This window comes from Populus nigra, chromosome 8 (genome assembly GCF_951802175.1).
Source record: "Populus nigra chromosome 8, ddPopNigr1.1, whole genome shotgun sequence".
NCBI classification, from domain to species: Eukaryota; Viridiplantae; Streptophyta; class Magnoliopsida; order Malpighiales; family Salicaceae; genus Populus; species Populus nigra.
In genome coordinates, this window is record NC_084859.1 from 19,494,671 (window position 1) to 19,513,867 (window position 19,197).

Sequence of the window (19,197 nt, forward strand, 5' to 3'; positions counted from 1 at the left end):
TGCAAGTAATTTTTTTAATGAAATGTTTTTTTAAAAATAAACGTAAGATAACAAAAGCAAATCATTAATAATAAAGGATAAAATAATATTTTTTTAATTTTAATTTTAATAAAAAAATAAATAATTGATAACAAAGCGTGATCAAATTGCATTTTTTTTTAAATTGAGGGATGAAAAGCGCATTAAACAAAAAAAAATCAATGCATTGTATATTATGACGTAACTCATTAAACTTCTGATCCATTTCACGAAACTAGCTGTGTTAACTTTTTTTTCATCATTTTGTATCTAAAAAAGGGCAAGAAAAAAAAACTCTCTCTTTGAAAGGAAAAACCAAAGTGTATGGGCGTTAAGTTGTGTCTTTTTTCTCTTTTAAAGGTGTGAATGATCCTTTTCACTTTTTAAAAAAATACAAAGAAGACAAGTTGCTTGTTAAGGTAGATGACATCTCATCTTCCAACCCAAATTTCGACTACCTTTATGATGATTGATTGAAAAATTAAAGTTATGAATTTTTAACTTAACAAACCCATTTTTCAACTTATTTAAAGCCAAACACCAAAAAAAATCCTAGAACATGTATAAATCAATTTAATAAACCAATAAAAAAGGGGCTAAAATCACAAAATTAAATCAAATAAATTTTTCATGCTCAACATGCATCTGTTTTTTAAGTAATATTAAGGCTCAGAACAATCACTATAAAAATTCTCTCGCTAAATAAAATCTATTAACATCAATTTCAACTATTTTAATGGTTAAAATAGTTGTAAACAATAATTTTTTCTCTGCAAGTTGAAATCTGACAATCCTCTTTATCCTCTTACAGGAAAGAACTAAAAAAGTAAGAGAGATAAATTCTGACACCAAAATTAAATTTCTAAAAACTAAAATAACCAATTACCTATAAACTGAAAAAAAAGGAACTAAAATAAAGTTTTTGTATGAAATTCAAAATCACCATCCATGTTATCTATTATTTTTACTTTGATCCTCTGACTTTCAATATAATCCTTTTTTCTAAAAAAATATGTAATCAGGTGCAAATTTAAATTCAAAAGGGCACAATTATGGAAAAAAAAATTAAGAATCAAATTGAAAATTTTTTGAGAAGGAAAAAATTAAAAATATATATATATAAACAAAGCTTGAAGGTTGGCTATGCAAGAGTTGTTTGCAGAAGTGGAGATACATACACATCACAAGTAACCATGATCCTCATGGTAATTTCATAAGCCAAAAGCCCTTTAGAATCAGATAAAATTTTCTGTCAGAAGGCAAGTATTTCATCAGAACTGAAGCATTTTATCGTCTGCTTGTGAATTAATAAATTAAAACAGTCTAACAAAGCAAGCGTGTGGGTTGAAGAAAGCTTGTGATTAAACAGGCAGCCAAAATCACCATTGAATTGATGCTCTCGCTATCTGATCATCTGCATGTACTTATCGAAGATAGGAACAAAGCAATGTTGTTTTAGGTGATCAAGGACCTCTAAGCCTAATCCATGAAATACAGAGAGCATTCCCACACATGGTCAATATTTTAGGCCTTGCTAAAAACGTTTACTTTCTCATCTGAAAAATGGAATAGTGGAGCAGCAATCACAGGAACCAGAAATCATTGCTTCTAGCATGCATTAAACATGGGTATCCTTTTATTTAGTACGTATAAATTGAAGTAATTATGACTCTTACTGCATAAGCAACCGTAGTCCAAATAGCAGACACGTTGGATAATAATATTTGCACATGCCATGATGTTCAAAGAAAAAAAGTTTTTGGACAGACATTAATTGATGAATGTATCTATGAATGTTCCTATTCTGGTGGTTTGCAGTAATTAACTCCAACCATACAACAAGGGTTCCAGCACTGGACAAAACAGTAAGAACATCAACGTATATCTACAACTTATGAGTGAGTCATGTGTGCGTTAACTTCAAATTGAATGGTACCTTTGTTCAATGTGAGTTCGTTATATTGTTATGTTATTCTACGTTCACTGCAAATGATAGAAGGACAGAATGTCGACCATCAAACCATGTTACGGACCCAAAATTGTAGCCACTGGAAGCCTCCTTGCCATAGAATAAGACTTTGAAGGAAACCCTTGTTAACCCTTCGATAAAAACAATCTTCTTTGGGAAAACCTTCACCTCTAATCCCACAGGAGCATGCACTCTGGAAATGTATGTGGCATTTGGACATCCCACATTAGTCACAGTTCTTTTGATAGTCTGAGCAGGCTTATGTCGATCAAGGTTACTGATGGAGATCGATGGATAGTTGATATTGGAGATGAGTCTGTCAATACTGATTCTGGGGCAGTTGAAGTTTGTCTTGGACATAGATCTTATGTTTTTCTCTGAATATCCATAATAACAAAGGAATTGCAAATAATCTTCCGTGGTTGTTTCAAAAACTAATCCTGGATTAAGAGCTTTGAGTGGGTTTATTTCTCCAACCCCCACTTCATGGGGATTCGCAAAGTGATGTGAGCTGTTTTGTAAGGGTTTCCCCGTATTATCATAAATGGTTGCTGCAAAGAGAAGAGAGGAAGAGATCAATGCGAGCACTTGCAGTGCATGATGGTGGAAGTAAATATATGAACACAGGACCATTTAGATATTAAACAATAATAACATGAAAGGGAATATCTGTACAATCAAAAGCATCATTCAATCCCCTCCCCGCTAAAAAAATATAAAGTACATAATACCAAATTCATACAGTAGAAACGTCATTTTACCATGGAGTGTGGTCAAGCTAAAATCCCCTTCTGTATTCCCCAAGCCCTAGTTACAATCTGTGAGTGTGTGTGTGTGAGTTTGAGAGTGTGTGTTGAGTGTGTGCCCATCTTTATGAATTCTACCTTCAAAAGTACCTGTTGTCATAAGTGCAGATTTGATCATAGAAGTACTCCACCCATGATGAAAAGACTTAATGAATGCTGCAGCCCCTGTCACATGAGGGCAAGCCATTGATGTACCAGACTTTATGGCATATCCAGACGGCTTATTTCCAACAGGAACACTCCCTGCTTCTTTTTCAGGTATCACGGCTGCCAAAATGGCAACTCCTGGAGCCATTATATCGGGCTGAATTCCCGATCAGTGTTAATGATTAACTAAGTTGTTAGCTAATAAAACAGCTCCTGAATTCTAATGTATTACAGAAGCTAACCTTGAGGATGTTTTCTGTATATTGCCCAGGCCCTCTGGAAGAGAAATATGCAACGGTTGGAGCTGGTCTATACCGAGGAACATCACGGGTAGGAAGGATGGTTGCAGTAGGCTTTCTGTACAGGGACAGAGAAGAGAGCAAATCCATCTATGAAGTTCTTGGACAAGTTTCTTAACTGGTATGTAGGGCATGCGCCTCACAACTTTTTTAGGATGTTAATAATCTCACAAAAAGTAATTGTTTCTAAAGTTTTCGTATATATTGAAGAGTGTTAAAAGAAAACTATGTACTATTATGTCTATTACTGGGAGGAGTATCTTTGATTAATTAATTGAAGTGGCTGGATAAGACAAGCGCAAAGTAGGAATAAAGAAGAACCAGGATGACAAAGAGGTCGGATCTCCAGAAAAAGGGATCAGTTTCAGATTATGAGCGGATCTTATCCATAATACATTGCCCTGGTTAGAAATGCTTGACCAGAAGAAAGGGATCTATATGGGATGTATGTTTCCTGCACAGCACTTAGTGATCATATTAAAGACATGTAAGAAGGGAGAATAAGGAAGAAAGAGGCAATGTGAGTTTCAGCTAGTTTAGTTGATGTCTTGATGGTTATTTTGTGTTATCACAGAAGACAAAATCAAATCTTACAAACATTTAGGATAGCAAGAGTTAAGACCAAAACCTTGTTCCTTATTATGCATCCAAGCTGAAATAGGATAGACTAAACAAGGTACAAAATTTGAAATTTATATCAGTGATGCTTACTTGGTACCATTGATGTATTTAATAATCTGCAGCCCTGAAAGATTTCCAACTTCAGCAAATGGAAACGTGCCTGAATCAAAAGGAACAACTGTCTCATCCTCACTGACTAAAATCAACCCTTTGGCTCTAGCATCTTCCACGACTAATTTCTTGATTTGCCGTGGAATATTTAAATCATCATCTGTGCATACAACAATCTTGCCCGCAACTTTCTGTGTATCTAATGATCCTGGGTAGCAATTCCTGCATTTTAGTGAAAATTAATTCACTTTATGCAATACATGAATTTTATCATTATCATGAGTATCACTTCTTGATAATACCTAGCTTCTGATATTGGGGTAAACTTAGCAGCAACATCCTCTCCAAATGCGAGAGGATAATTTCTTGAGCGATTGAAGTTTGAGAAACTGATGGCAGACCCCTTAAGCAAAAGGATTGTAAAGACACGAATTCATTCCAAAAAGAATAGAGAGGAAGAGAGAAGAATTATGAATATAACAGATCTTAATATAGGACAACATTAAAAGAATCAACAAATCAATATCTTACTTGGAAAGTCTTCCCATTTCCAAGCAGCACAGTAGATTGGAAATCTCTATCAATATTAGAAGCTGCAACTGTAAAGATCCAAGGAGCTGAATTGACAATAGTGTAAAGATCAGGCCCATCATTTCCTCCAGAGCACACTACCATGATATTCATTTGTTGTGCATGAAATGAACCAATTGCTATGGGGTCATTTAGGTAATCAGATTGAAAGAGCGAGCTCATCCCAATAGAAATGGAGATTATATCAACTCCATCCTTAATTGCATCATCAATTGCCTTCAATATGGTGGAACCAGAACAACCATCTAATGTGCATGCTTTGTATATTGCTATTCTAGATGAAGGTGAGCCACCCCTAGCTGTGCCTCCAGCTAAGTCATGGTAACTAACATTAGCAACTTTAGCACCAGCTGCAATGGATGTGGTGTGAGTACCATGGCCATCAAAGTCCCTTGGTGAGTCATCTGGTTTAGCCATGTGGGTCTTGTTATTACTGTATGTCCTTTGGATGGAGTCATAGTATCTTGCTCCTATCAACTTCCTACAGACATAGAGACCAGAAAATAAGAATTCTGCAGCATAGATTAAATTTAACAGCAAGCGGAAATCATCACTTGGGCTTGTCTCAGGGTAAGGGTGTGTGTTTAGGTAAAGATTTTAGACTTGAGGCATATTGCTATGATTGTTTAAGAAAAAAGTACTTGCTCTCTGATATAAAAAAACTGGATGAGTATAAGATATAGATAAAAGCTATTCTATTAATAGAGGCATCTACACAAACATGAATTTGCATATGTGCATATTGTCCTTCTCTTACTTTAATGAAAAAAAGACATAATCACCTATTGCAATTGGATTTCTTGAAGTCATATCCTTCCATGCAAACTCCTTTCCATCTTGAAGGGATTTCCCCAATTCCATCATCATTGAAACTTGGCGACTCAGGCCATATCCCTAAAGCAAAGAACACGTGTAATATTCTAAAAATTTTCTGAAGTCTAACAATATGCCCTTGGATAAGACTCAATCGCAGCAAGACACAACAAAAGGCTTTGTACAAAATGATGGGAAACAAATTATTTCACGTTAACAGAAAACTTCTAATTATTCTAATAACTTGTACTGACATACAATTTAAATGTTCAAATTATACTTGAAAAAATTTATATCCTTTTATAATGCCTTTCCAATTCATCGAAAGGCTCACTGGATTTTGTAGCCATCCCTCTTTCAAAATTAATACACACCCTCAAAAAGATTTGAACTCAAAACCAGCCCCACATAAAGGAGCAAGGCATGAGGTGAGGTTTTAAAAGTTGAAGTCCTTGGACTTTCAATCCTCCAGACCCTGAACCGTTTAAAAAAAGAGACCATGTTTTGTTTACTTGGAGGACCATTGAGCTTTTAGTTATAATATGGCAGGTGGCCTTCCCCCACGAAGACACTATTCTTATTGATGCTGAAGTGTAAAATAACAGCGTCCTGGGTGTTCAGTCACAAAAGACATTTGAAATATAAACTCAATGAATATATATATAATGTGACTTTCATCAAAGTAGTTCATCAAAACAATGATTCATGTTAACAACCATTCTTGTTTTTTGCGCTACAAGAGTGAGTTAAAAAATTTGTGATATGAAGGTAGCACAAATAAAAGGATGAACCATATTGACATATTTATGGAATAAATATGTGTGTGCATGTGAATGCAACAGAAATTTGAGGCATGTTCTTGAGGTGGCTTTCATTCATGCAGGGCCACTGAACCAGGTAGTATGAGAAACATAAGTGAATTGCAGTTACCTGTGTCTATCATCCCAATTATGACATCACTTGACAAAGGAGGATGCTTGTGCTTGTTTTGCATGCCTGATGATGCCTCCAGGAAATCCCATGAACGTGTAGTATGAAGTTGAAGAATTGGATCCTGGAAGATGGATACTATACCATCATGGCCTGTTTTCAGAATTAATTGATCTCTGTTCAGTCTATTTGTAGTTACTGGATCACTAGAAGGGAGCCATGATCCCCCTGCATCTTAAACTGAGCTTTTTTTTTTTTTTGTCTAGGGATTGCGACTATGCATGCAATGGATTGTAAAAATTGGCAATCCAACTGACAAAACAATGCTTTTATTCTCATCTGAAAGCAGGGGTGAGATAGTTGAAAACAGTACTTTTCTCGACTGAAAAAAAGCATCCTTCTTTTAGAATGTATTCATTTTCCTCATGGCATAATAATGTTTTTAGTAACAAAATTTAAACCAAAAACCCTTAAAAGCACTTCAAAGTGTAAAGCAATATCTGGTACATAAAATGATTGATCTTGAAGAAAGATCCCCGGACCAAAAAAGACCTTAAAAGCACTCGGTGCCAGTTTCTTTACTTCCTGCTATAATAATGGCTTATTGTAATGAAAATTTTGAATTTACTTCATACTAGATTAGACAATTATATAGAAACTGACTCCAAGAACCCCTATAAGCTTATCAGCACAAGCAGAGTGCAGCAACTGATTCGTTTTTTAGCCTCTTCTTATGCTTCGACACTAAAATCAAGATTTCTTTACAGAATCCCTAAAAATCATCTAATGATTCCCTGATTCAGTTGTATACTTTGGAATGGATAAAAAAAAATTGACAGCAACCATTTGCTCACAAAACAGAAAAGGGTAGGAAATCCCTTCAGGGGCTGTTTGAACATGAATATGTAATTATTGTGGACATTGATGATCGATGATAAAAGGAGAGCTTTCTTGAGCTTCCACGACATTGCAGTGAGATAAAACGCTAAGGGGTGACAAAAAATACTTAGGAATGATCAAGAACCAGGAATGGTTGTTAAAGAACTTGTGACAGTGGCTCAATAGAAATCAACACCCAAATGGATAAGAAATGAACTCACAATACTCCTACAAAATAAGTTATGTAAACTGGAACGACTAACCACAACGCTATCTCTGATTAAGAAGGCTGAGAGCAATCTAGAATTAAATCACATTGTGCATTGGACAACAAAACTTACTTCTCCGTCATCAAGTGTGTATCTTTTTTGCTTTGTCGGCTCCTCCATATAAATCCAACAACCCTGGAATATCGTCCACATACTTGTAAACATAATTCTTCAAGAATTCCTTCTCATTTATTTTAAGCAAATTCTTAATCTTCAAATCCTTTTTAATCAGCTTCTTTGACTCCAAAATCTTTAAAACATTATACCTGGTAAGCAACCTTTTATCAATAGAATAAGTAAGAAGCTGGGGGCAGGCAATCACATGTTGCAATCCCAACTTCAATGTATTCACAAAAAAATCCATCCCAGCCCTGATTTTCTCCTCTGAGTATCCCAAGAGAAGAGGATGTCGTTTAAAGGCACGCCAAATATCTTTCTCACTCCAACCCAAACTCTTCAGCACCTCAATTTGCTTCTTCCGAGTCGATTCACTGATAGATAACATCGCTCTAAGAGCGTGTATAAAAACAGGAGCATTTGGTTCAAGGCCTAAATCCTTGAGAGTACTCACTGTAGAAATCATTTTATCACGCTTATTCTGTATGGCTCTTGGATCCATCATAATCAGTTTAGCAATCCTATCAACATCCACTCCCTCTTCTATCAACAAGTCATAATTTGGTTGCAGAGTGCCCTTCAAACGCAACGTCAACAGCCAAGAAGAATGTTTAAGAGCCACCAAAACGTTCTCATTGCAACCAAGAACAGACTTTAAAACTCAAAACATGGTTTAATTTGAGAATCTAAACCCCTTCTTAAAATATGAGTATTTGATAAAATGAGCTCTGGCAGAAGCTGACCCACAACGCCATTCTCTGTGAGAAATTGTTGAGATTACCTTCTACTCTGCAATGGAGAACTCCTGGCCGACTTTGGATCAATTTGGTCAGGTGGGTCTCGCGAAAACCATGAGCTTTCATGAATTGGACAACAGATCGGAGCTTATGGAGATCATTCTCATGGATTTGGAACTTTTTAGAAACTGAAAGAGCAGATTGCAGAGAAAGACCGCATGAATTGACGAGGAATTGGGCCGTAGAAGAAGAGGAGGAGGAGCTACAACTAGTAGTAGTGGGTAGTGGAGAGTTGGGAGAAAGTGTTACTGTTGCTGCTGCTGATGTTAATAGAAAACGTTTTTGTATAAAAGAAATGAGGTTTCCCGTGGAGGATATATTCGTGGCCATCCTTTTCACTTTTTTGTTGGAACTTCGAAGCAAAGATGAGATTCAGAGAGACGGACAGCGACAGAGGGAGAGGGGGTGGCTGGTGGATTAATGGCGGGTAAGGGGTTTAGCGATGAAACTTGGGAGGGTTTTGGGTTGATGAACATGTTGAGTTGCATGTGCTTATGGACCCGTATTTAGAGCTCGTTCGGAGTTTCTTCTCTCAAGCCCGATAGAAAAAAAATGTTTTGAATTTGTTTTTATTAAAAAAAAGGAGCGAGTAATTTAGAATCTAATTGGTTTTTATATTAGCTATTGCAAGCTCGACAAATAGATAGACCCGCGCTTATTAGCAAAAAAACAAATGAATAAGTAGGTTTTAAAAAAAATTATTGACAAAATTATTTTTAATATAAATTAAAAAGTACATGCATATATTCAGTTAAATAAATATAAAATTACCTATTTCAATAAATAAAAAAAATATTATTTAAATTTTAAGATTGGAATAATCCTATAAAAAAATTAAAAAAATTAATTTTTAACCAATTTAATATTAAAATATAAAAAATTTCGGGAGTTAACACTCTTAGTTTTTTGTTAATTAAGTTTAAAAAATTTAAATTGAATTAGTGTATTATGTTTCTACTGTATTATGTTTCTACTATAGTTATTGAACTCTGTAAGGTATATTGATTGTATGTTGATTCGATAAATTTATAATTCAGAACTTGATTTAAATTAAATTTTAATTTAAATTGATTTTGATATTGACAATATTAAATAGGTCAACTTATAATTCAGTTGATTTAGTATACCAAATCTAAATATAATTAAATAAAATCAAGAATTGTTTTAAAAAAATTAAAATAAAATAACATTTTTAAATAAAAAAAATTTACATGAGATGACCGAGAGAACCCAAAGAACTATAAAAAACCAGCTACCCAAATACTAAGTGAATTCCTAGTGAAATCAATATTTACAAAGAAGCAAATTCGGCTGGAAATTTAAGCAAAAATAACTAAGAAAAAAAATCCAAGCTGTCAAATTCACAACTATTTTTTTTTTTTTTTTTACAAAACAATTATGCTTTTTAGACCATAAGCATGTTCTAGGATCAAAGGGTTTTATATTTATTTAATCTTTCTTTTAACTTTCTAGTTGTATTGTTATTATTTGAAGCATAAAAGACATGCATAAGCTCTAAACTAAACACAAGACAGATTGTCAAATAGAACGAGGAAATAAAACAAGACAGTATTACCAGCTAATACAGAGGCTTCATTCTCTGTAAGCATGGCAGAGAAGCCCTTGAAAGCATGGCTATAATGATGGATTAGCGATATTCTTTCACTCTCATGACTGTCAAAAAGAAGATTAAATTCCACGTGTCAAGCCCTTGAAACCATGGCTATATAATGATGGATTATGATGATGAGATGTATGGTAACCTTGGTATAATGGAGGACAGCAGCTGCAAATGACCTGCCTCTGCAATCTCAGGAGCTTCTCCTCCATTTCCACTGGATGAACTCCCCATATAAACCACATAATGCTGTCAAGACTCAAAGAAGATAGATTATATCTCTTGTGAAAACACAAAAAAGGGTCACTGATGTAATAGTGTTTTGATAAAATTACCTGAGGAAGTTGATTTGATGCAGTGGAGCTGATGATGAGAAGGCAGAGTACAGAGAGAAAAAAGAGATGATGCAGAAGAGAAGCCATGAAAGATGGGATGGCAAGAAAAATGGAGGAGAATGAAAAGAGTGGCATATCCCACCACCCGTTTGTAGGCTAAATGCAAGGGAGGGAGCTTTTTCACCAGAGGAAGCTTGCAGCGAGAGGTGTAAGAGCATCTTTGATTGCTCTTTTCTGAATTTTCTATGCATTTTATTATAATATATATAGATATAATTATTTTTGCCTTTTGATCTAATTATAAATGTTATTTGTTTGCTTTTATGTATAACCAACCAACTCATGAAGCTTCATTGGCAAATGGTGCTTGGTAGGCCAGCAATGTCCGAGCAAAAACCAAATTACCCAGAAATCTTAGGTTTCAACACAAATAATTAAGAAACAAAATCATGCATCTGACAATTATTGAGAGGCAGAATGGATGATTTACACACATATATTATATTTTTTCAAGAAAATTGTCACTTACAATTGCAAATTTGCGACCGATGCAGTCTTGGTGGCGGTAATTGATTTCCTAACACATCTTTATACTTGCATTTAATTATTATCGTAGAATAGAAAAAAAAAACAAATACATAAAAAAATAGAAATGTATTTGATTACGGGAACACATTTTGAGAAAGTTTTAAAATGAATTCATAACTTTTTAAAACAAAAAAAAAGACATGAAAATATGTCATCTTGATCAATTATCCTAATTTTTTTTTATCTCAAAATAACAATCAAACACAAATTATATCCATTAATAAATTATTCCATGGATTAGGTGCATGTAGACCAAATATAATTAAAACCAAAATTATATATAATTGTATTGCGGATTCTAACAGTGTAATAATGATTTTATATAATTTTTAATAAATTATTGGACTAACTATTGAAAATTAGAGATAATAAGGTTTTTCAATGTCATCGTGTAACATTTTACAATGGCGTTAAAAACACCTCTACAAGATCTTTAAGGTTATAAAACAATGTTCATGTCGGAGAAAAGTGAGTTTTTTACGTGGTTTTTTTTCTTTTAAATATAATATTAGATGTTCATTTTTTATAATTAATTATTGTTATTTTTTGTTTGATTTATTTACTATTGTGTTTATTTTTTTATCATATTGGTAAATTAAGTTTATTAGATCCTAAAAAACTACGCAACCTAAACATATTTTTTTCTTATTAAAAAAGATTTGATCGAGATCGCCGCGAAGTGCTGCCGCCAATATAGCTTTAGATGACACCATATCAATTAATTAATCACATAGTTTTGATCCGTGTAATCACAATTATTTTCTAGTTCAATGTAGTTCACGAGTGGAACAATTGTGCCAGCTAGCTAGTTTATCACTGTTTTAAAGCATTTCTCTTGTCTAGTTCTATACATATATATATATATATATATATATATATATATATATATATATATATGATGCATGCATGAATGAATTCTAGCAGAATATCAATGGATATATATAATATACAATTAATCAGTCCAAGTTGGGATTGCAAAGGACAATTTTTTATTTAATTTAATATATATATATATTTTTAAATGAAACGTATTTTTAACACACTCGACACTCGACAGCATTAGCTCCCCCACATATTAATTTTAGTTTATTTTAGAATGTGACGAGAAAAGTGAATCATATACTTAAAATACAAGTAATCATCTCTCTTTGGGGGGAATAAACACCATTTTTATCCTACAGATGCCATGCATTTGCTAGCTGGTTTTCCTCTTTATTCCCTCTCCCTTTTCCCTCATTCTTCTTCTTCTTCTTCACGATTTTTTAAGGCTACTAATGATGTATTTCTGCACTCTTCTTCTTCTTCTTCTTCTTCTTCTTCACTCCATGTTTTTTTCTTTTTCTTTTTCTTTTCTTATATATATATATATATATATATATATATATATATATATATATGGGGTTCTGTGAAGTGGTTAGCATAAGCTTGCTTGCCCCAGTGTCTATAGCCTCTCGATCATATGGCTGCAGCCTTTGTATAAAAATAAATTAACAAGAGGCAGCTTTTAACCTTTAGGCTTTAGTATTTGACCCTGTGATCATCGATTGGTTAGGTGTTCCACGGTTCATTATAATAGTAATACAAGTTCAACCAGGAGGGCCCAATCTATGCTCCATGGCATACATCAGTCTTGTGTATGTTCGTGCCTCCCATAAAAGAATTATTACTAAATTTAACATATAAAAGCCCGAGCCCAGAATTATGCTTATAGTTTTAATTCTTGTCCTGAAGCAGCAGAGAGTATATGAGAGCCCGAGCCCGAGCCCAGTAGATTATGAAACAGATAGAAGTAAGCCCAAATGTGGAGATACTTGAAAAGGCCCATTCAAGTAAAACTCGGGGCAGACACACTACAAAATAATCCAGCACATGACTTACAGCCCAAAACAAACAAGCCCTGCCACGTGTCGGATTCACGTGAGCACAGATGCTTTATATGACAGATGTCACTGGTGGTCACGCTTCCTAAGCCATCCATCTCGTTGTCCCAGAAACCACCACACTCGTTTCCTTGGCCAGTCACGTGTCCCCGCGAAATAACTAAAATTCAAGTGTGATACCTATACTTTGTAAATTTGATCAAATCAGTCCATTTTCTCTAAATTTTGGTCGAATCAACTTTTTTCCCCTTCCATTAAGGACGGTCCTCACACTTATATCATCACAATAAATCATACAGAAATTCAGTCGATGAGAAATTTTTGATGAAGGTGTGCTTAAATTGCTTTTAGTTGAATATACAGAGTTTTGCTTGGCAAAATTTGAAGTGGAAAGATTGATTTGACGAAATTTACTATAAAATAAAGGGACAAGAATGCTTTTTTAACCGTAACTTGGGCCAAAGATGGGATCATGGGAATATCTTGCTTTTGGGTATAGCTATAAGCTAGTCTCCGAACTATGAGAATTATTCCAATCCAGTCCTTAATGTACACAACTTATCATCCTATGACCAAACAATATAATCCTTATCTCCATTCATTTGTGAAAAAACACCGCTGGAGATGCATATTTAAAGAATGGCCTGTTTTCATGTAATTATGGATTTTTAAATTCATTTTACAATAAAATATGTAATTCAATCTCAAACCTCACTTTCTATTTTGCTAAAAATATCATCGGATAAATCTCCCTTATCAAAAGTTGTTGATGGTATAATTGTAAGTTTTGAAAGTTCTAACAGTAAAACATAACAATGTCCAATATTTAAATACTGATTTGTAGTTTGTTTTTACTTATGATAAATAAACGAAGCTGAGTAGCTGATATCTTCCATTCGTATTCTCAAGACGACCAGAAGAAATATTCATAAGCTTTGGTGTCACTTGCAACTCTGGTATTCGATTTCTCTTTCCTTCTTTCCCTTTATTTTTCTTTCAAAATTTGCAAAATCTCCTTATGTTGATTAAATATTTAAAGAAGGTTGTTAAGTTTTTAGATGCTTGGATTCGATTTGGATGAAAGCCATGTTTTATTTCTGTGAATTTGATGCAGATTTTGATTTACCAAGATGACCCCAGTTTGCCCATTTGTGAAAGCTTCAAGACCTGATGATGGGTCACCAAGAAAACCAGGGGAATGTCCGATTAAACACGGGGCCGAGCATGAAGGAGGAGGAAAGGCTAAGAAAGAGTCTGGTGGTGAATCTGCTACCGTTTCGCCGAAATGCCCTTTTGGATATGATTCTCAGACATTTAAATTGGGACCTCTTAGTTGTATGATTTGCCAAGCTCTTCTCTTTGATTGTAGCAAATGCGTGCCGTGTTCTCATGTGTATTGCAAGTAAGGAGATGATAGAAACGATAGAATCAAACTCCATGACATGATGTTAATTTGTTTGCTTTTGTTTGTGGTCTAAGGCAATTTGTGAATTGGTTTGTTTTTGTTGGATTAGAGTGTGTATTTCGCGATTTAAGGACTGTCCGCTGTGCGGAGCTGATGTTGAGAAGATTGAAGCTGATACGGATCTACAGAGTGTAGTTGATCGGTTCATTGATGGTCATGCTAGAATCAAGAGGTCTCATGTTGACATGGATAAAGAGGGGGAAGTAGGTGAGAATAAAAAAGTGATATACGAGGATGTTTCTTTGGAGAGGGGTGCTTTCTTGGTGCAACAAGCCATGAGGGTAAGTTTAGTTAATTATCATGGCATTGATGCGTTTCTATTTTTCTTTTGATGGATGTCATTTCTAGATCAACGTTGTTAATTTTTTTTTTTTGCTATGGTTATCTCATCAAAATTATCAAGGTATTCTATACTAGTAGAAAGTTTCTCGTAAACTTCTCATTTGTTTTCGTCTTCTTTTTTTTTTTCAACTTATTCTCAACTATCTTTTATGTGCTTGGTTGGTGTCTAGTAAGTTGTTGTTGCAATTTATAGTTAATTTTTCTCTTTGTTTTTGGCATTTCATGTGCAGGCATTTCGAGCCCGGAATGTGGAAAGTGCAAAATCAAGACTTAGTCTTTGTGCAGAAGACATCCGAGGTCGGATAGAAACAGTGGGCAACACATCGGAATTGTGTTCGCAGCTTGGAGCAGTGCTGGGAATGCTTGGGGACTGCTGGTCTGTTCTCTCTCTTTTTCTTTAGTAAGCTAGTGATGATCTGAGGACAATGGTAGAATGAAAAGATTAAACAGCAACATATGAATTTGGCTGGTGAATTGAGATAAAGTATTCCTTTAGCCAATTCCAGCTAGTTTGGGACAAAGTTAAAGGAAAAATAATTCTGCTTTGGTATTAAGATGTTGTTGAATTGAGTGGAAAAATTGAAAAAGAAACGGGGCAGGTGAAAAAAAGTTTTTTTTTAACATGATCATATATTTATTTAGATTTTTGTTTTTTCTTGATTATCATCTAATTATTTAGATTAAGTTCTTGCTTATAGAAAATATATTTACGTAAGGACATTCTTCACATGATGAAAATATGTTTCTGTAAACCATCTATCTCATTTTCCTCGAAAGAAGTTGTGGAACCCATGCACTTTCAATAGAGGATGAAGTGATCGAGCAATATACATTTACTGCCAGTGTTCCTTCCATTGGTTGTGCTGTCAACCAAGTCACAGAGCTGTTATCCAAGTATTTCTAAAGAGCTAACTTCATAGCATCAAACAGTGGCTTTTCATTCTCCAGAAACAATGATGTGATGGACAAGTTGATTAAAGTTCGCTGAAATATTATTGCAATGCCACTTTGCACCATGGCTTGCATTGATGAATTGTTGAGGGTTCTGGCATGTTGCTGGAATAACATCAGCAGCATTGTTTGCACCAATGAACTAGGAATTGCTAGTTTTGAATATCCTAAGCACACTCAAAAGATTCTCACATCCTTGAGCAGACAAAGGAAGCTTCTGTTTTAAAGAATAGCTTGTGCAACCTAGATATTAGAGGCTAGATCTATTCTAAAACCTGTACTTTTTTGCTGATTTCTTAAATATTATTATGGGTTCATTGTCTTCTTTCAAAGTAATGGATTTTGAGTCCTGGCGAGTTTACTAAATTCTCTACCTATTATGTCTATTGCAGTCGAGCAGTGGGGGATGCTGGTTCCGCAGTTACATACTTTGAAGAGAGTGTAGAATTCCTATCAAAATTGTCTGCAGCTGATCTGGAGGTTAAAATTTTACAAGTATTACTGCCTTTTATTCAATGCGTGAATTTACCATGCCAACTATAATTTTTTTGATATTCTTCCCCTGTAGATCACGCATACGCATTCTGTTTCACTTAATAAAATTGGAGATCTCAAATATTATGATGGAGATCTGGAGGCTGCAAGATCTTACTATATGCGCTCTCTCAATGTGCGACGTGATGCCATCAAACATCATCCTAGTGTTTCATCCCAGGTCAGCAACCGTTTTTTTTCTTTCCAGCACACACCATCACTCTTGTTATTGTCATTTCACGTGCTCTATGACTTGAGGTATAGATGTACTTGTTTTATTTCCAGCACACATCATCACTCTTGTTATGGTCATTTCTCATGCTCTATGACTTGAGGTATAAATGTACTTGTGATACGTTCTGTGATCTCTTGTATAGCAATGAGGGGCCACGGCTTCCCAGTTTTGAGAATTTCCATGACAATATTTGCATGATACTATAAAGAGCATTTTTCTCTGCATGCTGGGCTGCTTGAAAAAAAGAATAGGAAATGAGGCCTGGTAGGAAAAGGAACTTTTAGTTTATTTTTTTAAGCTAGTATTGATTTTTGTTTTTTAAATGCTTCCGAGGTTCTCCAACTCAGCACCCTGTACTTGTCTTTCTCTCTATTTAATGCACAATGATGTGATAAACAATATTTGTGATCATGCTTGTTTGAGAAGCTTTGTATTTCCGGGCTTCCTTCGCAATTAATGTTCTCTATTCATCTTTCAATTACAGACCCTGGATGTGGCTGTTTCCCTTGCAAAAGTTGCCGATGCGGACAGGAGTATTGGTAACGAGGATGCTGCCCTTGATAGATTTCATGAGGCCATAAAATTATTGGAATCCTTGACATTAAAACCAGAAGAAGCTGGTCTTGAGCAACGGGTATGCTTTCTAAGTAAACTGTTAACTATCATAACTATCTGGAATCTAAATCCAAAACAAATGACTGATAATTAGCTTCTAATCGCAGCGCCTTTCCGTGCTGGAATTTCTTAATAATCAACTTGCGGAGAAACAGTCTGATTGAACTTCCTCAAGTCTGATATCATGAAGAAGAGAATCAATCAACACAAAGATAAATCTTTTTTTTTTTCTGTATATATGCAAAGTTAATTTCATTTGTAATAAGCATATTCGAGAACAATAGCAACCATCCGTAGATTCAAAGGCTTTCCGAGAAGCGACATTAGGGGCAGACCTGGTCCCTTGGGGCATGGGAGGTGAGCTTATCCCACTTCACCTCTTTTCCAAATGTACCTACTTGGATTTAGTATCCCTCAAGTAGTGCCTGTAAGTGTCACTGTTACCTGCATGTGGTCTTCATGCGAATTCATGCACACTTTGCCTTATTGTCTTGGATCAGGTGATCACAGCTTCTGATGGTTGTTCCACTCTGTGCTAAGCTTTGTTTACATGTATTTTTCCTTGTGAACAAAAATAAATTGCAAGGGTCTTCACTGTCATACTAATGGAATACACCTAATATTTTTGTACGCAACCAGATTTATTGACTTCCGTTGAACTCAAATTTGCTTGTTTGTGCTTCGAAGATTTTTGGCAGGCTTTGTACTCCTGCCAACTAGCTACATTTGTCAATGCTATCTTAAATTCTTGATCCTTTATCTATGGTAACATAAATATCATTCTGGAGTCATCAAAACATTTGTCTGTAGCTACAAGCACAGGGTCTGGGACTTGTGGTATGCATAAAAAAACATATATAAAAAATTATACTGGGAAAGATTGTTGTAATTTACATAATTTTAGAAAAAAAACATAAAAAAACAAAAGGAAGGAAACTATGTAGAGAAATATTGTAGCAATTCATAATATTTTATGAGGAAATATATAATTGTAATGTTTTAACTAATTTAATATGAAAAAAAATAAAATTGATAAAGATAATTTTAAAAAAAAATTATAATAAAAAAATGTGGGGAATGACTATAGTAATCTACAGTGTTTTCAGCCAGTTTAATATTAAAAGAATAAAAGCAACAAAGATAATTTTGAAAAAAATTATATAAAAAAACAAAAATCATAAAAATGAAAAAGAAAAAGAAAAAAGATCGATGTAGAGAAACACTATAACAATTCACAATGTTTTGTGAGTAAAACTATAATTGTAATTCTCAACCAACTCAATATTAAAAAAAATAAAATTAACAAAGATAATTTTAAAGAAAATCATAAAACAAACATAAAAACCTTGTAGAAAAATACTGTAGCAATTCAAAATGTTTTTCTTAAAAAAAACTACAAAACTAAATTCTTGATCATCTCAATATTAAAAAAATAAAATCAACAAAGATAATTTTAGAAAAAAAACATGTGGAAAAACACTGTAGTAAAGCAAAAATTATATGAAGAAACACTGTAACAATCAATAATATTTTTTTAAAAAAAACTATAAAGCTAAATTATCAATCAGTTTAATAGTAAAAAATAAAATTGACAAAAATAATTTTGAAAAAAAAATATAAAAACAAAAAAAATAAAGAAGATAATTTTGGGGGAAAAAAGGAAAAAGCATGTGGGGAATGGAAAAAAAAGAAAAATAAAGAATAAGCATGCAGGGAATGGAAAAATAAATGCAAAAACAAAAAAATATGTAAAACAAATTACAGTATTTTCCTCATACGTTTTAGAGCATGAATAATGTTGAGCTTTCTGTCCTGTACGGATCGTAATAATTTCTAAGTCTTGCCCGTCTTGTACTGCCCAGCTCCGGAAAGACTTGCATGGAAGTCTCCTGTATAAGAGCATCTCCTAAAGGGTATTTTTTACCACGTATATTTCAATCTAATTATATTGGAATGAGAGAAATAAATATATTTTTTTTCAATGAGTTTAATGTTATTTTTCTTTTTACATGATGGTATGTAATTGATTTATTTTTTGTGGCTTTTTTAGGAGATACATAGAATCTTATAGATAGTATTTTTGAAAAGAAAAAACCATTTTGACATTTTATGTAGGTTTGCTCTTGGAGCGTATAAAATAAACAAAGCTAAAATAATATTTTTTTTATTTTTCACTACTTTCAGCATACCCGTTAAAGTTTCTCTAAAACCTGACCAGGAATCACTTGGATTGTGGGACCAAGCTTTATTTGTTAAAAAATAAAAAT

At 34.0% G+C, this 19,197-nt stretch overlaps 2 protein-coding genes across 4 annotated transcripts; one reads left to right on the top strand and one right to left on the bottom strand.

Annotated features, from left to right (window-relative positions):
* Positions 1 to 1,698: 1,698 nt before the first annotated feature.
* Positions 1,699 to 10,543, bottom strand: LOC133701887 (CO(2)-response secreted protease-like). Of its 3 annotated transcripts, XM_062126055.1 has the most exons (11): positions 10,321 to 10,543; positions 10,131 to 10,234; positions 9,944 to 10,041; positions 6,306 to 6,458; positions 5,345 to 5,456; positions 4,503 to 5,043; positions 4,274 to 4,374; positions 3,951 to 4,193; positions 3,183 to 3,297; positions 2,884 to 3,097; positions 1,699 to 2,538 (listed from the first exon to the last, which is right to left on the bottom strand). In XM_062126055.1, exons 1-11 carry the CDS (start codon positions 10,453 to 10,455, stop codon positions 1,988 to 1,990), a joined length of 2,367 nt encoding a protein of 788 aa, XP_061982039.1. In that variant the 5' UTR covers positions 10,456 to 10,543; the 3' UTR covers positions 1,699 to 1,987. The 3 variants fall into 3 exon arrangements, with proteins under 3 accessions (XP_061982039.1, XP_061982041.1, XP_061982040.1); XM_062126057.1 differs by lacking the exons at positions 9,944 to 10,041; positions 10,131 to 10,234; positions 10,321 to 10,543 and adding exons at positions 7,526 to 7,588; positions 7,720 to 8,853; XM_062126056.1 differs by lacking the exons at positions 9,944 to 10,041; positions 10,131 to 10,234; positions 10,321 to 10,543 and adding an exon at positions 7,526 to 8,853.
* Positions 10,544 to 13,636: 3,093 nt separating this feature from the next.
* On the top strand, positions 13,637 to 17,565 carry LOC133700407 (protein NCA1-like). The gene is made up of 8 exons (XM_062123923.1): positions 13,637 to 13,744; positions 13,903 to 14,190; positions 14,303 to 14,534; positions 14,826 to 14,971; positions 15,939 to 16,026; positions 16,115 to 16,261; positions 16,800 to 16,949; positions 17,038 to 17,565. The coding sequence occupies exons 2-8, from the start codon at positions 13,919 to 13,921 to the stop codon at positions 17,092 to 17,094; spliced, it is 1,092 nt and encodes a 363-aa protein (XP_061979907.1). The 5' UTR covers positions 13,637 to 13,744; positions 13,903 to 13,918; the 3' UTR covers positions 17,095 to 17,565.
* The last annotated feature ends 1,632 nt before the right edge of the window (positions 17,566 to 19,197 follow it).

Bases quoted from the DNA above. Each gene is read 5' to 3' on its own strand.
- LOC133700407 (XM_062123923.1), top strand. From the start codon at position 13,919: ATGACCCCAGTTTGCCCATTTGTGAAAGCTTCAAGACCTGATGATGGG. The intron at 14,535-14,825 runs GTAAGTTTAGTT...TTTCATGTGCAG, and splicing joins TGGTGCAACAAGCCATGAGG to GCATTTCGAGCCCGGAATGT. The intron at 16,027-16,114 runs GTTAAAATTTTA...CTTCCCCTGTAG, and splicing joins TGTCTGCAGCTGATCTGGAG to ATCACGCATACGCATTCTGT.
- LOC133701887 (XM_062126055.1), bottom strand. From the start codon at position 10,455: ATGCCACTCTTTTCATTCTCCTCCATTTTTCTTGCCATCCCATCTTTC. The intron at 4,375-4,502 runs GTAAGATATTGA...CTTTTGCTTAAG, and splicing joins GAAATGGGAAGACTTTCCAA to GGGTCTGCCATCAGTTTCTC. The intron at 4,194-4,273 runs GTATTATCAAGA...ACTAAAATGCAG, and splicing joins ACCCCAATATCAGAAGCTAG to GAATTGCTACCCAGGATCAT.